Source organism: Suricata suricatta, chromosome 3 (genome assembly GCF_006229205.1).
Source record: "Suricata suricatta isolate VVHF042 chromosome 3, meerkat_22Aug2017_6uvM2_HiC, whole genome shotgun sequence".
NCBI classification, from domain to species: domain Eukaryota; kingdom Metazoa; phylum Chordata; class Mammalia; order Carnivora; family Herpestidae; genus Suricata; species Suricata suricatta.
The window spans coordinates 64,158,392-64,181,002 of NC_043702.1; the positions used below are offsets into that span (position 1 = coordinate 64,158,392).

Below are 22,611 nucleotides of genomic sequence, written 5' to 3' on the forward strand. Positions count from 1 at the left end.
AGAGAAGGAAGAAGGAGGGTAAGGGAGGATAGAATATATTTTATATGAAGGTATTTTCCAAGTTGTTGAAGTTGATAGTTCATATTTAAATTCACTTACAGTATAGAAAGACACAAATGTGAATTAACAAAAACAATGAAATAAAACAACAGTAATGATAGTATTTATTAGCTTCTTCTGATTTCAGATACATAGGTGCTTTATATATGATATCTCAATTCTTAAAACAATCTTATGCCTAAGCCTCATTATCTGTATTTTACTGATGGAAAAAACTGAAGTTTAGAGTCATAAATTAACACATTTAACATGTAACAGAGCCAAGAATTGATCACAGATCAAGCTGTCCCCAAAGTCTTTATTTTGGCATTATAAGGTCCAGACGTCTAAACAATATGTTAACCACTCAGAAATATAATCTGCAGCTAGAGAAAGAGCTGATATATTGTAACACTCTGGTTAGATACAGGCAAAAGTAGTTCAAAAAATTCTTTAAAAAAAATTGCTTCAAAGAGGTTAATATCAAACCCTAATCCACATTTTTCATTTATATTTCTGGTTAAGTAAAAGGACTTTATACCTTGTGTCTCAAGCAGTTAATACAATCCAAATGGGTTAGCATCATCATGAAAATACATATTTATAATGTTACTCCTTTCATTGTCATGCACACAACAAGTTTCAACAGTTTAGAACTTAATCTACAAAAGCAGTATTCCAAGTATATCTTGAATTTGCAATAGCTTTCTGGAGGCTAAATGTAAAAATCTATACAAGATAGTAGAATCCATGTGTTGTACATGGATTTTACTTTTATTTGGTAAAAGACATAATGCTGATATGGTATAAAGTCAGGAAGTATTTTCTTGGAATTTATGAAAGGATTTTGTTTTCATCATTACCAAAGTACCACCAAGTAGCTCTGCTGTAAGACTTTTGACATACCTTCCATGGTGTTGGTCAAAATACTAGCTAGACTCATTGCTCTTTGCCTTGCTGTAGGATCTTCCAGCAAATCCATGGACACATGATAAGAACTGGATCGTCTCTTTCTTAGTTCTGTTTCAGTAGTCGTGCCCTGTAAATAAAATTTCAGATTAAATAACTATTACTCTTAAAGGGTCGCAAAACCCAAAGTGTTCCTATAATAGGTGCTACTTAACTAAATATCCACCAGATGAGAACAGCTCATGAAAGCATTGCTGGAATCATCATCCTTGGGAAGTGTTTGAAAGCCCATTAGATCTTAGCTTTCAGTGATGCCTGTTTGCAATCACGATGGCCTTTAATTCCTCCCCCTTGGGGCTTCTGGCCAAGGGGTACGCCTATCTTCGTATAGATGACCTTTTAGCATTTCAACCAGTCCTACCTAGGACTTCAAACTGAAGCTCATTGTTCCTTGATTTACTTTCAGTTTGAGTTATTAAATGTTACAGACATATATTCACTTGGTTTAAAGTAGGGAAAGAAGTTTTAAGGTTTCCCTAATACTCATCCATAACAGTTCCCCTAAAATGTGAATCCCAGTTGTAAAATGTTTTTGTTCATTGTCAACAGGTAGCATTTCCTAACATCCTTAACAATACAAGTAAAATATTAGAACTAATCTGTAACTGTCTTACATTTACAAAACAACTCCAAAAGAGTCCACAGAACAACCATCGTTGGAACTGAAACTCTAATTTAAGGCAATAACACCAATTTAAGGAACTTTTATTTTTAACCATGATAAAATGATACGACCCTTTTCTATTCCAAAATAAATTCACCAAGATTTCAACATGAGCAGAAATTTATTCCTACTTTAGGAGATCAAATAGTGAAATTAATTATCACAGGAAGAAAGGGCAAAATTCAAACATTTCAAATGCAGATCTGAGGGCTAATAACACATAAGAAGTCATTTTTAGTTCTCTGAGGATTCTATTTCTGGAAAAGCAATATGATTTCTGTTCATCTACTTTGACTTTACTGTGGGATGAGCAATATTATTTAATTAACCTGCATACCTCTAATGTAGACATATTCAAAAGCAAAGTTTCCACTCAATTGATATGATTGCCATTAATGGTGATAAATATCTATATAGGTCACTCTAAAAGTAATTTTTAATAGAAGAGAAATAAAATTAATGAGAAAAAAATAACCCTTCTCTGATGAAATTAAATCTCTTTAAATCAAAAGGTTATCTCTCAAAAACTAAAATATTTGGCCTGGTCAGTGAAACAAAAGCTTAAGGAAAAAAAAGGAACACTTACAGGTTATCTGGTCTCTTTTGCTCTATAGAGAACTATATGTGCAACCCTAGGTCTGTGTAATCTTTAATGATAGATTTTTGAACCTCTAATGATATGACTGAGGAAATTCTTAACTTAAATTGCTTCCGCTGAATTTATGAATAGAAGATATCGTGTGTGCTTTGGAAGGGGTCATTTCCCTTCAGCTGTTTGTTTTCTTTCTTTTTTAAACATTTTAAAAAATGTTTCTTTATTTTTGAGAGAAAGAGAGAGAGTGAGGATGGGCTGAGAGAGAGGGAGACACAGAATCTGAAGCAGGCTCCAGGCTCCCAGCTGTCAGCACAGAGCCCGATGCGGGGCTCGAACCCACAGATGGTGAGATCGTGACTAAGCCGAGGTCGGATGCTCCGCCGGTTGACCACCGAGGTGTCCTCAGCTGTTTATTTTCTATTCTCATTTCCCTCTCTTCAGTCTCTGAAAGCCTACTCCTTCATCTGCACGTTGGCTCCAGCTCTTAACACCTGGCTGCGCAGCTGAAGCGTGGACAGGACAGAGCGGGAAATGAAAGGATCTCGCTCAGCTCTGTTTCAAATGGGCTCCAATTTGCCTTCAGAGGTTTATCCTCTCCTCTCTGATAGGGCGGGAGTTCTATGATAATTACTGAAAATACTGTTTTCTGAGATTCTCTTTGTATTTATGCAAAGAAGTTATGGATTCGTTTTTGTTTGTTCAATTAACATTTATCAAGATCAGTGACACTCATACTTTATGCTTGTGAAAGAAGGACTTCCTCTGACTTGGTTCTTCTCAGTCTTTTTGTCTGAATAGGTCTCATTCGGCCCTGAATCTCCATTTTTTCCCCTTAAGCCACTTTATCAAGGAATGATTCACATGTAAAAAGCTGTATATATTTAATGTACACAATTCAGAGAGTATACACTCGTGAATCATCACCACGACTACGGCCACAAACATCTCCATCACTTTCCAAAGTTTCCTCCCATTCCCTTTATTATTGTTATTGTTGCTGTTATTCGTGATGAGAACACTTAACTCAAGATCTATCATTTTAGCAAATTTTAAGTATATAATACAGTATCATTAGCTATAAGCACTATGGTATATAAATCTCCAGAACTTATTTATTTTGCTTGATGAAAACTTTGTACTTTTTGACCATCCAGCTCACAGAAGCAGAGCAGGATGGTGGCTGCCAGGGGTTGGGGGAGAGGGAAGTGAGGTATCTCCATTTTTAAGAAGCATTCCAGGGAATTCTGACGTTAGTAGTCTGCGTGTGAAGTAGTATATTTTGAGAAACACTGGGTTAAAATGAGAATGTTTACTCTTTAGCAACTTTTTTATTTTCCATTTAATAAAGCTTTTAAAAAAATCAATGGAAGGCGATACTGCAGTATGGATAGAATGTAGGTTTAGTAGGCAGCATACCTGGGGTCAAATCTTAGTTCCGCCATGCACAGGCCTCAGTTTCCTCCTCTGTAAAATGGGGATAATATTAGTAACTATGATAAAGGGTTGTGGTGAGGACGTAATGAAATAATACATGTAAAGAGCTCTGGACAGTGTCTGGTACACAGCTATAATTATTTTTAAGAGATGTTGTTATTCCTTCTTCATTCTTCCTGGTTCCTTCACTACAAAGTTCTACTTTTTCACAATTTTATCTGAATCTAGGATGCTTGGACATTTCTTTAGGAGAAAGTGGGGGCAGAGGCCACGGGAAAAAAGTGATCAACGGCTATTTCTGTAATCCAAGTAAGAAGTTTTTCTATTAGGTGACCGAAAGCTGACTCTATGATTCTAATGTGGCTTTAAGAGCTTGTCCAACTATAATAAATGGGATTGTATTAAAAAATCATACAAAGAAGATTTTAATATGATTTGGCAAACACTAAAATATAACCAAGTGACATTGCTTGAATACTTTCATGTCAGCAAATAAATTCTTATTTAATACCAAAGTTAAAAAGCACATTATGTTTTACAAAGGAAAATGTCAGTAATATATCCTTCTAAGTGTCTGCTATTTAGTTGAAGCTCTTTTTTATATTCTTCATTTATAGCCTCTATGTTTACATAAAGAAATCATGACAGTAATATTAAAAATTAAAATCTTTTCTAAAAATCACAATACATGACCCTTCCAGGTACTTTGAGTGACTTCTTTACACACAAAGGTACAATGGCGGGGGGCATCTGAGTGGGTGCTGCACATGGTACAGCATTCTGACTTGCCAAAAACAAGAAGGTCGCAGGGCAGGATTTAGATGTCTTTGATAATAGTATCTATTTCAAGTGGAAGTATTAAATTCTCTTTTTGGCGGAACAGTAGTAACAAGATCCTTAAGTTGAGTATATAGTTTCTTGCATTTCCTTCTATTATATTAATATTCTATTATATTAATTAAACATTATATTAAAATTTGCTGTGCTTTTGTGGCAAGTTTCACATGCTTTGGCCTCTGGGTATATCTTTTTCTTCTTCCCATATTATGATAAATACTTCTATTTAGATTTTATGAGACCCAACCTATATTTTTACTTAATCCTTAGAAAACTCTAAATAGAACAATTTGACAAAAGAATTTCACAGCTGGACTGAACCAACCCTAACAACAGATAAAATTCTTGCAAGTGGAAATCGACCAATCCTCCCGCCTGCACCAGCCACAGGTCCCTTCCCAGCAGCTGCAGTTTCAGTGGCCTCACCTCTGGAAGGAGTTGTCCAGCCGGAGACGTGAGAGCAGAGGGGCCCCCCACCAGGGACACCACTCCATTGCAGTCCACGGCGCTGTGCATCTTCCCGTTCACCGGCAGGATGGGGAGCACCCTGGAGGCGCGGCTGGCCTGGCTGACGTTACTGTGACGCCGCTCTCCGTGCCGGTGTGGCACAAACAGAGAGTCTCTCCGGCTGTCATTGTCTTCAAAGGTGCTGTGCTCATCGTCGGCAAAGTCATTCTCAGAGCCGATATCCTTCGTTCGACCTCTGAAACTGAAAAGGCTCGCCCTACTGTTGCGTCTTGGAGAGAAAAGGGAGCCACGGATGCTCAACAAAGACTATGAATAACAAGAAAGCAAACAAAACACAGATGAACGGAGTTAAGAGCAGTCATCCAGAAATATGTGAGGCTTGACTCGCTTCAGATTTGTTGACTTACTTAAGGCTAAGTCATTGGATGAGTGGAACTGTGGGCCCCTGTGTAACTGCGGGTGGTGCTTTGGTACTCTATTCGGTTCACCTCTTTTGTTTTGCTTCCCCTTTTTCTGTCTTCCTTCATTTTCTAATTTTCTGCCATGTACTTCTATTTTACATATGCCTTAAGACAGTCACAACTACCCCCAACATTGTTTTGTCCCCTTATTGACACCTAGAACGGGTTTTTTGCCAGACCCTATTCTAGAAGCCAGTCTCACTTAGCAAGTCAATGGAAAGCACGCCTACATTTAGATCCTTTGAAGCCAAAAACACACCAAGGGCTCACTAGTGACCACACCTTGATGCACTTCTTACCACAGAGGAGAATAAAATCAATCTTGCCAGTAGATCTGTCTAATTATAGCACAAAGATCAGCTTCCCCCTTCCCTTTGCATATTTTATAAAGTTTTCATGAATAAATTAAACAAATCAAGCTGAGAACTGTATGATTCATTCCCTGATTTTCACTCTTTTGTCTCTCAAGAAATCTGAAGAGCACCATATTCACAAAAACCTGGTTTTCACTAAGTGTTTGGTCACAATCATTACCCAGGTTTCTAAATGGCTACGTTGTCACTGCCACCATGCAGTTTACCTTGATTCTTTTTTTTTTATGTTTTTTTTTTTTTTTAAGAGACAGAGAGAGACAGCACGAACAGGGGAGGGTCAGAGAGAGAGGGAGACACAGAATCCGAAGCAGGCTCCAGGCTCTGAGCTAGCTTTCAGCACAGAGCCCGATGCAGAGCTTGAACCCACGAACCGAACCGTGAGATCATGACCTGAGCTGAAACCGGAAGCCGGACGCTTAACCGACTGAGCCACCCAGGCGCCCCTACCTTGATTCTTAAGCATAGCAGCATTGAACACAATGAATCACTTCCTGTTTATTACTAGTCTACTTTTACAACTTCACTATTGTAAACACTTTTTTGCTTGTCCAATATCCATTTCTTCTTCTGTCAATAGTGCCCTGATTATCCTTGACAATAATGCTCAGATAAGACCATGACCCAGGCCTAGCCAATGAGGGCATTCCACAGAGAATCATTTAAAGATGGGCAGAGGACCCTGCTTAGTCCATTGAGAGCCACTTCTTTCTTTTACATTTATTGGGAAAGAGAAAAGGAGACACATTCTAAAGCAGGCTCCAGGCTCTGAGCTGTCAACACAGAGTCTGATGTGGGGCTTGAATTCACAAAAAGTGGGATCATGATCTGAGCTGAAGTTGGATGCCCAACAAACTGAGCCACCCAGGTGCCCCGAGAGATTGTACTCTTGATTTCCTTCTCTCCCCTTTTCCATACTAAAAAATCAAACTGCAGCCTAATAAATATTTCATACAATCCACCTACTATATGGAAAAATTATAATCTTGTAGTAAAAGCCTATATTACATATATACTATATATGTATATAACATATATTAATATGAAAATATAAATGGCTAACACAATTGCCTTTCCATCATGTTATCATGAAACAATAGTTTTTAATACTTTGGGGTCTTGGACTTTTAAGAAATCTAAAAATGGACCTTTCATCACTGTACCCAGGTTAAACACCTCTACCTTGCTTGATATTTCTAGTATTACTTCCAGGAATTTGGAAAGTGGGATTAGTATAAATTCAGGATTCTCCCCTCATCCTCTTTTTCTTTCTCTCTCTCATCCTCTTTCTGTCTCCCTCTCCATCTTCTTAGCTTTTTGTTTGAATATCAGATAAAAGGAAATCTTTCAATTTTTAAAAACTACAGATACCATTTAAGAAAAGTATCAATTTGAGCCAGACACTGCATGTTGTATAAGTCAGTGATCACTTATTATACTAGCTATGAAATAGAGTTATAAAGAAGACAGTACTGGGGAAATATACATGTGAACAAAATTTATAGAAAGAAGCAGGTCAGAACTTAACCTTTTCAGGCTTCACAATTTCACCTAGAATGAGCTCTACTGAATTTGAGACAAAACAAATTGAGGAGACTCTCTGTGGCACCTGTTGATTTGCTGTTTCAAATTTGGGCAATTTTACCTCTAGTAACCTACCTACTGTTTCCCTTTCCTCTCTCCCACCTTGCCTCCTTCTCTCTCTTCCTTCCTTTCCCTCTTCCTCCCTCTCTCCCTCCCTTTCTCCCTTCTTCCTTTCCTTTCTTTTCAAAAGGAAGATGCAGGAAAAAGGCAGTCTGATTTTTAAGGAATTCACACTTATAAAGATTAATGTCTCCACTAATTAAATCATAATTATTATGACAACATGAATGACAATGAGTATAAAATGTAGATATTGAAAACAAATTCTATTTTGAATATGAATTAAGCCCCACTAATCTTTTAATCTATTCCATGTCATAATGTTATTTGGACTTGGAATGAATCAAGTTGGCCTATAAAATTTTTACACCTATTAATTATAAGTTTTTGTGAGACTATATGCTTTAAAAGGTATGAAGAGCAAATAAAATCCTATATGTTATCTTTTTAGTGAAATCGAATGGTACATTTTCTTATCAGTTTTTTTTAAAATACTCTTTCAGGACAGGCTGGTAAAGTGGAAAGTTCAGGAGTTTCAGTGTCATATCAAATCGGAATACTGCCTCAACCCTTAATAAGTATGTGACATTGGGCAGTTATTTAATTTCACTGGGCCTAATACATAGTGAAAATAACATGATGTGGAGCTTTTAGTATTAATTGTGATAGTGTCAAAAGAATGTCAAGAATAAAACAAGCATTTGACAAAGAATACAGCTCTCTCTTTCTTTTTCTTCTGTAGTTTGGGGATGATGATTATGGTACCTGCTCAGGGCTGTAGTGATGGATTTAAACACATTTATATCGAAAGCTGCAATGCACTTTGTTAAGTGTTAGCCATTATCATTGCTATCGGTTGTCATTGTTACTATACAGATAACTAAGGCTTCACCACTGGTGAAGTTGTCTTCTGAGAACCTGCATTTCTGGTAATTCTCTTGGTAATTTCAAAATTTAAGGATCCTAAATCTCCAAGTTTCCACAGCTTGGGTTAGTACCTAAGCCACAGGCATCCAGTGAACACTTACTGCACTATAGAAGCAGGGTATCCTTTCAGTGTGAATCCCACATTAAACATGAGACAGATAATCAAGTGCCCTTCAACACTACTATTTAGTGTCACAAATATTCCTCAGTTCATTTCCACCTAACAAGTTTGGCTATCCTTCTAGAAAAATTTTGCTCTGTTCCCCTTGAAACGGGGGTCTGAAGAATGATTCTTCCAATGATTTTGAATGGGAACAACCACACAGATGGTCTGAAAGAATACACAGTTCGCTTCTAGGAACCTGCCACTCAGAAAGCCCACAGTCACTGGGTCCAGGCACAGCAGCATAGCTAAAAACGGATGGGAACCATCTGCTGAGAATTTCTCATGTGGAAACTTGCCCCGAGATGCGGGAGTCTTCAACAAAACCTCAAAACCACTAACCTTCCCAGGCTCAGTGGGGATCTATGCTCTAAAAATGCTTTCTTGGCATTCCAAAAAGTCACAAAACTCATAAAGTCTCTGAGGTGATAATAAAAACACTTGATGATCATTACAGTCCTGAAAGCATTGTGCCATCCAGGGGTAAGGCGGTTTTATTTCTACCAAATTCTGGCATATCTTTAAAAAAGGATTTGCTACGAATAGGCAATTTATGTGAACTAATAATATCTTTACCTGGTGTGGAGAAGAAAATCTCTTTTCATAAGTCAGCCTGCTTCCCTCTAAGGAAAAACGGAAACCTTTTCTTCTTATGCTGTCTTCGGATTCCGATTTGCGGACTCCGTCTTCTTTGTCTTCTTCTCCAGACTGTTCTTTCTGCTTCTTTTTCTTCCTTCTGTTTTTCAGCTCTTTTTCACTCTTGGAGCTCAACTTTGATGCTACTGAAGAACTCTCTGAGAAAACACCTATCCCGCCGGCACCGCTGAACTCTCTGGATTCAGCAGACGCCGCCGCAGCCGCTGCCTGGAAGGCATGTGGTAAAATGGTAGTTGCATACCAACCTTGAAAAATTCTACGCATGTTTACTGCTTAATTTATCTTTAGTATCATGAATATAATCTTGAAAAACAATTCTCCACTCTGGTCCATATGTTGGAAAACAATGCATTGTTATTAGACCAATTAAAGAATTAAAATCAACAGACATGTGGAAGAATGATACATGTGACTTTGATGGAAACTTTCAAGCCCTGGCCTCTCAATATGCTAATTATACAACGATATGAGCAAGACATTCACAGATCATAACAAATTTCTCTATGACTTAACCACTATATTAAGAAGGAAAATATTTAAGAATTAAATGTTTCCTACTTTAACCTGCTCCATCACACTTCCACTTTACAATAACTTTAGCACCAGTCTAAATTAGTGAATTTAATTCAGCTAAATATTTTTATTTTAATAAAAATTTCCCCCTCTTTGAGTATTTCACTAAGAAATGTACAACAAAAACATATTACAGATCATGTATATGAGGAAATCCCAGATCATGGCCTGGGATTTTATAGATCATGGCCTCTGAATGAATGTCTAAGTTATAATAGTATAGTTATTGGAAAGATAAGGTATTCTGTGTTGCTGCTGTTACCCCAGTATATTTTGTCTATCCGACTTTTATTAAATATTCAGGATACTCAGTATTAAAAGGGAGCTGTAGTCAAGATCCAAGAAAAGCCAAGAACAGTCACATGGATTATTTAACGCCATTAAGTCAAGCAAATATATTTAGACCAATCCTTGCCTTATTCTGAAGTCTGATCAAGTCCAAATTAAATTATTTTTATGGGATAAGAGGCAGAGAATGTAGTGATTTACTGTATTTATACACCAGGGTTTTATGCAATCCCTAAACTTGCATTTATACACCCTTCAAATAAAAAATAAATATTAAACAGGTCTTTGTTTTTCCAGATTCTAGGAAATAATCTCAGCTCTACTCTGGTTTTCTGACCTTTCCCACCTCTAAAGACACTAATGAAGAAGAACCTAGAACAAATTCCTCTTCACCAGAAAATTAAAGAAATACTCTGATTGAGGGCACGTAGGTTTAAATACTTTGTAAGCTTGAGTGAAGAGTCACAAGGGAGAAAAAAATGTCAACAAAGCAATTATGAATTCTCCATGTGTTGATGCCATCAGGTTGATGCCATCAGGTTGACAGTAGTCATAAAACTAAAATAATAATCTCCTAAAAGCCTAATAGGCTTCTAACACCAAACACATATGACGTTTCAAATGTCACTTTTATCCACTACTGATTTTGCATACTAAATGCCACTGCCCTCACCACTGAGATCAGAGGATTGAGATGAAAGAAAGCACAAAAGAGCTCTGTGCTTGCTAACTATACCTGAGCTTCTTCTTGTTGCTTTTTTAGCTGTTCGAGCATCTGTTGAAATTCAGCTTCTTTCTGTTCAGCTTCCTCAAGAGTCGCCTGATTCTGTTCCTCGTAGGCCATGGCCACCACAGCCAGGATCAAATTTATCAGGTAGAATGAGCCCAGGAAAATGACCAGCACAAAAAATATCATGTATGTTTTCCCAGCAGCTCGTAGTGTCTGCAAAGATGTAAGAGATATTTTATTAAATTTTATACAGATGTTACAAGCTCACACTCCCAATAAAGTATTTTATAGCGCTTCGCATGATTTAAGTATTTCATGCTTCCCATGGGAATCATTTTATCTGTTCTCACCAGTTGGTAAAGGTTCTCCCAGAAGTCTTGAGTCATGAGACGAAATAAGGACAAGAAAGCCCAACTAAAGGTGTCAAAGCTTGTGTAGCCATAGTTGGGGTTTCTACCAGCCTTCACACAGATGTATCCTTCTGGGCATTGGCTGTAATTAGATTAAAAGAAAGAGAAAGTCAGGACTAAAAGTCTGCAGGCTGACTTCCTTGTTTTTATAGATGCCAATATCTACTTATATGACACTAGGGCAAACAGATTTCTTTCACCTTACCCAGCGCTTATGCAGCACTATGTGGACTGATTTACATAATAACAGATATCCTCTGTGATTCATAATTGTCATGATACTTATCATATCCCCATATAAAAACAATCACATCGTGATTAATGTCTTCTGGGACTTATAGACATGACCAGCAAAATCAGACTACAGGGAAAAACTGATTTTCACTAAAGATGTCTAGAGGCAGGGTGTGTGTGTGTGTGTGTGTGTGTGTGAGTAGGGAGGAGGGGTGAGGGAAGGCTGGATGAGGGCACATGGAGAGGAAGGAACGACTCTGCAGAGTAAAGATTTCCTAGTTATGTCCTTAGGGATTAAGCCAAACTTGGTCTCAATATTGTACCTGATGCTCTGAGCTGCATGATGTAGTAAGTTTCTTAACTGCTAATCTTTGGGCACCTCATATGTAAGAAACAACTAATACTGAAATTGCCTTGTAAATATACAAGTATTAAATATCATATGTAAAGCACTTAGTATTACAGACGAGGAATTAAAATTAGTTTGTTTTACTTATCACTGGGATTTGGAGATAAAGGCAGCACAATATTTATCGTATGAGCCAAATGTAAAGCTATTGGAAATTTTGCTACAGGTATAAATTATTAATGGCCACAATATCATCTTCCATTGAAAAACATTAGAATTCTTTTGTGATTCTGAATTCTTGGGAAAAAGGGAAAGTAATTATTTCTCTGAATCTTCTTAGGCTTTCGCTCCAAGTGTCATACTTCTTAATAACAAATGTCCACACATCAATCATAATAATCAAAAGCACATACTGAGTGCTATAATAGCTATTTGTAGGCTAATCCATTTAATTCTCATAGCAACTCTATTATACCCATTTATCACCTGAGGAAACTAAGGTACAGAGAAGGTATGTTATTTGGTGGAGTCAGGCTTGAATCTATGCAAACTTCCTAGTCTGTGCTCTTCACCACTTTGCTAAAAGATGCTTGACACACACTCACCATGACTCAGATACTGTCATTATCTTCAGAGATCTTACATCTGAAGCCATGGAGACTAGCATATAAAAAATATCACACTTATAAAAGTACATGCTTATGAATTCCATTAAGTTAATCTTCTAATACATATGTACTGCTTTTTCAAATTTCCACTTAACTAATTTGGAAGATTAGCTGTGACCTGGTATGGAAAAATAATTGCCACATATGAGTGTGTGAAGGAGGTGAGAATCCACGCTTATTTCAGCTATTTTGAGAATCAGCGTGAAGTAGAATTTATGGAGGGCCCTGACTGAGGAGTGAGCGAGGGCTGGGTCGGGGGGAGGTAGCAAGTTATTGAGGCCGGTGGAGCAGCAAGGACTGAAACCCAATACGAAACATCACTTACCCTGCATCCGAGCTGTTGCCACAAAGCAGAGCATCATTTTGCCCTTCCAAAAAATAAAAGTGACCTATATAAAGAGAGAGGAATAGAAAGTATCGTTGAAAAATTCCTCAAAACACTTAAGCCATTGTGTTTAGGTAATAAACCTTACAATTTGATTTCAATCAGTATGAAATGGATAAAATAATACTATGGGCTGAATGAAAATGTTTTAATAATAACCGAATACTGAACAAATACCAAAATATAAAGTCTTCAATTAAATAAGTGTTTAGAAACATTTCAGCATTTATTGCAAATATAAATGCATATTGCTTGGGATAGTTAAAAAAAGGAGTTGCCATATTAAAGCTGTTTGGCACAAAAAGTGAGAAAGAGATGCCTTGTTGTTTTGAAACACATTCGTGAAAGAAACATTTTACTTTATAAGTACTTTTCTTCCTGGACTCAAAATAGATTGAGACACTTATTTTCCTACCAGTTTTAGGTTAACTTCCTGTGAAAAGTGGTTTAGATGTTTTTTTCTTTCTATGATGCTCTACATAGGTATTGTGTTTTGGATTTTGGCTTGATTACTGTCTTTCTTAAAAAAATTTTTAATAGATTATTTATTTTTGAGACAGAAACAGAGCATAAGTGGGGGAGAGGCAGAGAGAGAAGGAGATTGAATTTATAATCTGAAACAGGCTCCAGGCTCTGAGCTGTCAGCACAGAACCCCACATGGGAAGCCCAAACACATGAACCGTGAGATCATGACCTGAGCCGAAGTCAGACGCTTAACCGACTGAGCCACCCAGGTACCCCTTGATTAGTGTCTTTCAAAAGAACAGAATAAATAAACTTGTTTTTTGAAGATATATAATTTCCTAAGTATATCTAATTTCTATTATTTTTTAAATGTTTTATTCATTATTGAGAGAGAATGTGCAAGTGGGAGACGGACAGAGAGAGAGAGGGGGACAGAACATCTGAAGTGGGTTGTGCCCTGCGAGCAGCAAGCCCCATGCCAGACTCAAACTCACTGCAAGATCATGACCTGAGCTGAAGTGGGAAACTCACCTGACCCCTCCAAGTGCTCCTATCTAATTTCTTTTTTAAAGAATATCTATATATAACCTCAATAAGTTGCAAAAATGATCTTATAAAACATACACATACATAAACACACATATTTACATATTCACATACAAAAGCACACAAACATTAAAACATGTAATGTACCCCACAACAAATTTATTGCAATTGTTTTAGGACTACTTGAAGAAATACCTTAACGTATTATGCAGGGAAATCTGGGTCATAGTTTTGTGAAAAGTTTTAGAGTTTACCTCACAATATATACCAAAAAATATTTCTAGAATTTTAAAGATTGAAGATTTAAAAACAGATATATGTAGAATATCTAAGTGAATATTTTATGATTTCTGAACTAAGCATTTTCTAAACAGAGGGAAATGAAAACAAATTTGATGATTATATTGCCATAAATGGAAATCATTTAAATATCAAAAACAAGCAATATGATGAAAAATAAACTATATTTGCTAAAAAAAGACAAAATGCTAATGTGATTGATAAATTAAAGAATTCATACAAATTCTCCAAAATATACTATCACTTGATGAAATAATGAGTTAAAAAATCAACAGATAATTCATGTTATATGAAATATATAACCTGCTAATGATACTAATAAACATAGTTCAAAAATTCTACTGCAATAAAAATTAAGGAACAAGGGGAGTGACTTTTCTTTCTACCAAAAGATTTAAAATACAGTAATAGTCAATCTTAGGAAGAGTTCAGTAAGGTGACCACTGCTGTAAGGAGTATATAGTGGTATGATCTTTCCTGAGAGCAATCTGACACCCTATCTCCATAGCCTTAACCTGGTAATGACCTTTGACACCACCATTCCCTACCCCCTGCCCTACCCAAAATGCTATTAATAGAAATTTATCTGAAAGAAACAATCAGAAATAGAGAAAAGATTTATGTGCAAATAGTTATTGTGCTGTTATTACAATATTAATAAATAGGAAACCCCATATATGATGATATTTAAAAATTTTTATTTATCCAATAAGCCTTAATTTCTGTGATAGAAATCTTCATAAGAATACTAACTCTTAAACACGAATATAATTTGAGAAGGGATAAAAAATTTCTTATGGTTCTGAAAACCATGAAGCATACCTTAGAAGTATCCCAGTAGAATATTGATAATCAAAGGCCCAGTGGGAGTTGGCTAATTGTACATGAAGGGGGAAGGACTTGGAAAAGAAATTATACTTAAGAATATGATATCATAAGCTTATTCCAATGCCCATCCCTAAATATAATCAAACTATACTGATAAATAACTCAAAAACAATGACTGACACCAAAAGGATAAATTGGAATAACACCAGTTGGGTTTGAGTTTACGCTTTCCTATCATCAATAAGTGAATGGCTGGATTGAAGTTGCTTAACTTTCTTATGAGCACAGAAATTCAGATTTTCATCTTGGTGAGTGATTTCTCTATTTTCAGGTATCTCATATGCACTCAATACATATAATGAGTTAACCGAATAGGTCCAAATTATTTTTCCCCAGTCTTAACAATGCACTTAAGCACAATACACTGAATAGTTCCAAGTTACTGGTTTATTTACTACATGACTGAAAACTCCTGATCAATGCCTACCCAATATTTTTTGTTTATACAGCATAAAATGGTATTTCTTTCCACACTTGTTTAGAAAAATATAACACATTTTCAAGTGGTACCAGACTTATTGATGAGATAAGTAAGGAAAATAAAGAGTAAAATAATCATTATCATATCATATCATAAATATCATTTGATTTCTGTATTGCATGTGTTACCTTAAATAGGTTAAATCATTTAGTTTACATTAATATGGAGACAATTTCTACTATATGTATTTTTTAATATTTAAAGGACTAAACAACTTAATAGTTTAAAAAAGTACATCTTACTTTTATCCTCAATATATTCATCCCAGTTAAACATGCTCACTGTCCTATTGAAAGTGGTACCGTTCCCATCCAATGAGTTATTAAAGAAGGAAGTGATGTTTATTTCAAAGGATGAATTATCTGGGGGCCATTGCAAACATTTATTCCGCAGGTTGCCCATAAACAGCTGTAGTCCTATTAGTGCAAACACGCTCAGACAGAACACGGTCAGAATCATTACATCAGAGAGCTTCTTCACCGACTGGATCAAGGCCCCTACAATGGTCTTCAGGCCTATGAATAAAACCAGAGGGAAGAATTTAAATATACTATTCAACAGCTACTTTACCGACAAAAACATCATGAACTTGTCCTGGAAAATAAAGATGTCATGCAGAATGCCAACAGTATTAGTTTAATGCTTGTGACTGAATAAGATTTTCATGAAAAGCCTGCTAGCTGGTGAAAATGAATGAAAGCAGAACTTGTATGTTTATTAGAAAACCGTGAATGGAAATGAACCAAAAGTGTATTTCCAAATACCCCTCAGAGCAAAAGAAATGATTTTATCATTCATGCTTAAACATCAACCTTGTGTAAATATTTTGCTTTTATTTGCAGATGTCTTACTCCCTAACCTCTTATTGATTTTAGAAAAATCTATGTGAATAGAGTGGTATGAAATCATGAAGTCAATGGATTATGAGGTTACATATTTGTGAATTCTGCAAGCTGGAATATGGGTTAAAAAAGGAAGACATCTGAAAACTGAGCCCCATGCAGCACTCATGCTATCTCTCACTCTTTCATTTTTCTGCAGGTAAGATCATCACCAGTTTTGGACCTAAATGGTCAAATTTGCATCAGTCTGAATGCCTCATAGTTTAGCTTCTATGCGGAAAGCTTGACGTTACAGGATGCAAACCATGTAGCCTGTTACTGCAAATGCCTCATGCAAAAACTTGTTAAACTCAAAGGCTGATTTAGAACGGTTTTAAAGAAAGCAAGAAGTAAAAAAGCAAAGAATCAAATCCATCCAAAGTCTGATGTCCTGATTCTTGCGTTTTTACCTATTGATTTGCAGCATATGACGACAAAAGGCTGTGCACAAAAGCTGTGGTTGTAGCGTCAGTGCAGCTAAAGTCAGCCTCGGTGTTTAACCTAGCTCTCACCTGGAATGACTGAAATTGTTTTCAGTGCTCGGAGAACTCTGAATGTTCTCAACGCTGAGACATTGCCCAGGTCCACAAACTCTGTCACGTATCTGTAATACGGAGTTCACACACAACACAATAACAAAACACAAGAAACAGTTGGAGATATAAGGGGCCTACCACCTTATACCAGTTTCTTCTTACCTGGAATTACAGAAATAGTTTTCAAAGCTCTCAATACTCTGAAAGTTCGAAGAGCTGAAACATTGCCTAGGTTTACAAATTCTGTTACATACCTGTAGAATTAAATCAGAGTTATTCAGAATTTAGGGAAGTCTAAGTCTCGATTGGTCTTTCATAAAGACCTTTTCAACTTCAATGAGTGTTGCCATCAGATTTCCCAATTAGAGAAAAAGGGCATTGTCTTCAATCATAATCTATGTTACTTCAAAAATTTTATTACTCTACAGTGCTAACTGAATCCAAAGTTAGATAATTTACTAAGAGATTCCTAATTTCTCCAAAGTGCATATTTTGATTAGAAGAAAAATATTCTAAATTTGCATGATAACTAAGAAAAATGCTTGCTCTGTCGAGGGAAGCCACCAAGGAGAAATACAGCATAGGCTCCCACCAGTGATTTATTATTCCAGGATGGAAAATGTACTGAGATACTTACGCAAAAGTAATGACTGTGAAATCCAACCAATTCCATGGATCCCGCAGAAATGTGAAATCTTCTAAACAAAAACCCCTTGCAAGTATTTTTATAAGTGATTCAAAAGTATAAATTCCTGTAAAGGTGTACCTGAGAGGAAATAGCCAAACCCACATTAAAGATCTAGTATGTAATTTACATGTACATGTTTTAAAGGAAACTTAACAAATAATAATTAGAAGCTTCCTAATGAGTCTGTACTAGTAACTCTATGATGTAAGCTTAAGTACAGTTTAAGGCAAAAGAAGCCTTACATTCTGAAAAACATTTTCATTGACTATAAATAAATAAGTATTGTATTTGCTACATGAACTCATTTGAAGGGCCAAATAATATGCTTCTTCCCCCCCCAAATAATATGGTTCTATAGGATGATATCTGAAATGCTTACGCTTTCAGTCTGAGCAAATAGGTATTAACCCCCAAATTAATAAGGCACTGCATTTAATAAATATGCATCATTAAGAGCTATGAGATATATACTGATAAAACATAGAAAATCGATAGCCATGACAAAAAGAATGTACTAAGTAGGCATAACTTTTATCATTGGATATTAGTAATCACTGATGATATTCAGAAGAGTACAAGACTCACAAGGAAGATAAAGGGCTACAAATATTGGCAAACAAGTGCAGTAATTTGAGCTAACGAATGAGCCACTGCAAGCTTTGTCCTATGGGAAATTAGTGGTTGAAATGAACTTTGAATCATTGTTTAAACTTGTCTGGTTTAGAGTAGCTAGTATGATTTGCTAAAGAAAAGGACGGGGTCTCAAGAGTGTAAATTAATATATAAGGGATGACAATATTGAAAAATATTTTTTATTTTCTACTTACTCCACATTCTTTGTCCAGTCTGGAGGGTTACTCATGGTCATGAATACACAGTTGGTAAGAATGGTGCACATGATGAGCACATTGAATAAAGTAGAAGAGTATTGTCAAGGAAGACAAAGTTCAATGGAAAATCTCACTCTTATGCCTCACCATGTCTTTTTCACCATGAAGTTTAGAACTTTCATGCCCTTATTATTTTATTCTTCAGTTCATCTTTTCCATTTCTGTAATTCAACAAACATATATTAGGCCATGTCAGACCAATACATCAACTATTTTGAGGCCATTTAGGTGTTTTTTTTACAATTAAATACAAAGATATGAGTTCATTGGTAAATAATTTATCAATTTAAGTTTTTTTAATGACAGACTCAACAACTGAACTGCAAGCTCAGCATGTCTGTAAATCCTGACAAAAATTCAACAAAATAATTTAAGTGATTGATTAAATGCATTATCATTCCATTATAAGAATCATTTTGGCAGAATGCCTTTAAAAATATCCTGAGTGGTAGTTGCTCATAAAATTCTGAATAGTAAGAAAAGGTGGCTGGTACTAATGATAGCATTTCTTGGGTTTGTAACTGTGGCCAAATTACTTATTGAACCTAAGATTTGGTTCTAAATGTCCATCACCTGATGAGTGGATCAAGAAGATGTGGTATATATACACAGTGGAGTACTACATGGCAATGAGAAAGAATGACATATGGCCATTTGTAGGAAAGTGGATGGACCTTGAGGGTGTCATGCTAAGCGAAATAAGTCAGGCAGAGAAGGACAGATACCATATGTTTGCCCTCATAGGTCTAACAGGAGAACAGGAGAACAGGGGGAGGGGAAGAGGAAAAGAGAGTTGGGGAGAGAGAGGGATGCAAAACTTGAGAGACTATTGAATGCTGAAAATGAACTGAGGGTTGAAGGGGAAGGGGGAAGGGGGAAAAGAGATGGTGGTGGTGGAGGACACTTGTGGGGAAGAGCACTGGGTGTTGTATGGAAACCAATTTGACAATAAACTATTTTTTAAAAAGTGAGAAAAAAATAACCATTTCACAGGATTTCTGTGAGGACCAAATTAGTTAAAATACTCAAAAGCTCCTACACTTAAATGTGCCTGGTAAAGAACAGGTGCTCAACAAATTACTTTCCTAACTTCCTGAATCATAGAGACCACTATTTATTTGTTTTTATTTTTTAAAACATTTTCTGAGAGAGTAAAACAGAGGGTGAATGGGGGAGGGGTAGAGAGCGAAGAAGACAGAATTGGAAGCAGGCTCTAGGCTCTGAGCAAGTGTTCAGCACAGAGCCTGACATGGGGCTCAAACCCACAAACCGTGAAATCATGACCTGAGCCAAAGTCAAACCCTCAACCAACTGAGTCATCCACGTGTCCTGAGAATATTACTTATAATAAACATCTGGTTTGTGTCACTGCACCCACTTGGCCTTTGTAGATATAGCCAATGCTTTTCATTTTCCTTTACATTGGAAAACAACAAAAACTCAGAAGATATTCAGTAATCAGACAATTAAAATGACTTTCATATATAATAAAAAGCATAAGAAAGATTCAGTTGCAGTTATGCAAAAGAAAACAGCATTTATCAATATAAACTTAAACATAATGATAAAAATCCCAGAGATTGAATAAATGGTATTCATAACCCTTATTACTCTTTAAAAAGTACTAAAATTTTTTTAATAATGTTTATTTATTTTTGAAAGAGAAAGAGACAGAGTGTGAGCAAGGGAGGGGCAGAGAGAGAGGGAGACACAGAATCCAAAGTAGGCTCCAGGCTCTGAGCTGTCAGCACAGTGCTCAAAGCGGGGCTCAAACCCACGAACCGTGAGATCATGCCTTGAGCTGAAGTCGGACACTTAACTGGCTGAGTCTCCCAGGTGCCCTATAACCCTTATTACTCTTAATTTTTATTATAAATTTTCACATTACTGGCACATAACAAAATAGTAACGTGATTTTTAAGTGCAGTAAAATGGGCCAGTGAGTAGTCAAAGTTGCATTAAAATATTATGGAAGTTTATTTGCACCTACAACTGCCTTTAGTCAAAGAAAGAATTCATTTTTCGCTTTCACTAACAGTGATGTAAGACACATGCTGCATTCTCAGCTTGTTCAAGTGCATCCACTTGCAAACAGTCCTAAGTGAATGATGTGGATCAGCCACGTGAGGGCACTACAACCTAGAGAACACACACAAAAAAACACCATTTCAAAGAAGTCTATTTTCCCTTAGTTGCTAAAAATAAACAAAAAGTAAAATAAAATAGATGGTTTGCTATTAGTATATAAATCTAGAAGACCTTCTGTGTCTGCTAGCCTGCTAAGTCCTACTAGAGAAAATAACTCCCTTTGGCAGATCGGCACCATTCTAAATGCATGGTTCTGAACCTCAACAGTCCTCTAAACAGTCCTGCATTTCTCCAGTTAGCTCCAACTCCTACCCCCTGCAAAGACAATTTCAAACATTCTCCAGTCTCTTCTGACCTCCAATCCAACCCTCTGCCTCCTTCCCTCCCCACCTGAAGCTGATGTCCTAATTTCCGACTTCACTGAGAGAAAAGATAGCATCAGACTGCCATAGCTCTACTCCCCCTCCCCAAGATGATAAACTTCTCTGGAGGTTTTAGGGCTTATCCTTTCTTTCTTCCTGTTTTAACAGGGAAAGTTTTCAATTCCCCTTGCCCATATTCCGGACATATTCTTCCTTTCCGGAATACTTCAGACATCTCTCATCTCTTACCTTGATTATCCACCACACTATTAGGTGCTTCCTATCAACATAAACTTGCTTGAGCCTCTCGTGTTGGGAGAGGGCAGATTTTCTTCTAACCCCAAATCTTTTTTAACTACTTACAGCCTTAACTGTTCCGTATTTCACAGCCAAACTTCTTGAAACAGCTGTTTATTGTTTTTTCCCCTCATGCATCCATCACATTCTTAGCTAACTAGCTTTTTCCCCCCTAAAGATGGCAGACTCAGCAAGTTTTGTCACTAAAAACAAAAGGGCAATTTTGAATTATTTGATTTGCTCTCTCATCAATATCCCACAAGAAAGATTCTTCCCCTTTTCAAGTTTTTTTCCTTCTCTTTTATGAGGTCCTAATCCTCTGATTTCCTTATGCCCCAAGGACAATAATTTCTTTGTATCCTTTGAAATGTTGCAATTTCCTTTTGAAAAGGAGGTAGGATATCTGAGCCATTTCTTCCCTCTTCTATATTCATCCTAGTAGAGTCCATCAACCCACATAGCCTGAAGGGCCAGTGGTACAGTTATGTGCGCACCATCTCAACTGTTTCCAGTTTAGACCTTTCTTCTAACTCTACACAACCAAGTGTTCAAATGACATCTGCACTGCATACCTCATTAAGATTTCAAAATCATTTAAAGGATTTTGAGTTGTAAGACTGGACTAAAAATAACTTTTCATACAGCCCTTCCCTCCTACTCCCCCCTACCTCTTCCCCAGGACTGCTCCTTTGATATCCCTGCATCTTATACAATGTCCCATGATCTAGCCAGAACCTAGAAGCAACCTTGGATTTTTCTCTCTCCCTAAACCTCTACATCCAATTTAGCACCAAATACTGTCAACTGTATCTGCTATCACTGCATCCCCATATCACTACATAGTCCAGTGCCCACTAAGTGTGACATAGATTCTTACAGTTTCCTCTAAACTTGTCTCTCTGAATCTATGTTTTGTTCCTCTCAATCCATTCTGCATACTGTGCCAAAATGACCCATGTAAATGCAATTCAAATAATTTCATTAGCTTTCCACTATTAGGATGATCAAATGTTTTAACACAGTCTAAAATGCAAAATGCTTATTGATTTATGATGTGGTTTCATCTTAGCTTGGGCAAACCATGCAGTATTTAATACATAGTAGCAAAATATTTACTATTGAAGCTTGAAAAGATGTGAGTTCTTTGTGTGCAATCTTTCATTTATGCATGTGAGAGGGTTGTCTTTTTTTTTTTAATGTTTTTACATTGTAGTACTTGTTTTGCTTGTTGGTGGTGTTTGCTTATTTAATACATTCCATCAAGGACAGAAATTACATGCTGGGTTTTTTTTTGTTTTGTGTTGTTTTGTTCCCCCCCCCCC

The 22,611-nt window shown here is 36.6% G+C and overlaps 1 protein-coding gene across 4 annotated transcripts in view; it reads right to left on the minus strand.

Moving 5' to 3' along the window:
* Nucleotides 1–22,611, minus strand: part of LOC115287760 (sodium channel protein type 2 subunit alpha) — a 142,088-nt gene that overhangs the window by 58,202 nt on the left and 61,275 nt on the right. For 3 of the 4 annotated variants that reach the window (XM_029934463.1, XM_029934465.1, XM_029934462.1), the window contains exons 4-13: nucleotides 18,480–18,569; nucleotides 17,602–17,730; nucleotides 16,941–17,032; nucleotides 15,790–16,062; nucleotides 12,807–12,870; nucleotides 11,171–11,312; nucleotides 10,827–11,033; nucleotides 9,149–9,436; nucleotides 4,965–5,312; nucleotides 946–1,078 (exon numbers count right to left, since the gene is read on the minus strand). In XM_029934463.1, coding sequence (XP_029790323.1) covers nucleotides 946–1,078; nucleotides 4,965–5,312; nucleotides 9,149–9,436; nucleotides 10,827–11,033; nucleotides 11,171–11,312; nucleotides 12,807–12,870; nucleotides 15,790–16,062; nucleotides 16,941–17,032; nucleotides 17,602–17,730; nucleotides 18,480–18,569 — 1,766 coding nt within the window. Of the gene's footprint in view, nucleotides 1–945; nucleotides 1,079–4,964; nucleotides 5,313–9,148; nucleotides 9,437–10,826; nucleotides 11,034–11,170; nucleotides 11,313–12,806; nucleotides 12,871–15,789; nucleotides 16,063–16,940; nucleotides 17,033–17,126; nucleotides 17,219–17,601; nucleotides 17,731–18,479; nucleotides 18,570–22,611 lie in introns of all 4 variants that reach the window. The other variant, XM_029934464.1, reaches the window with a different exon arrangement.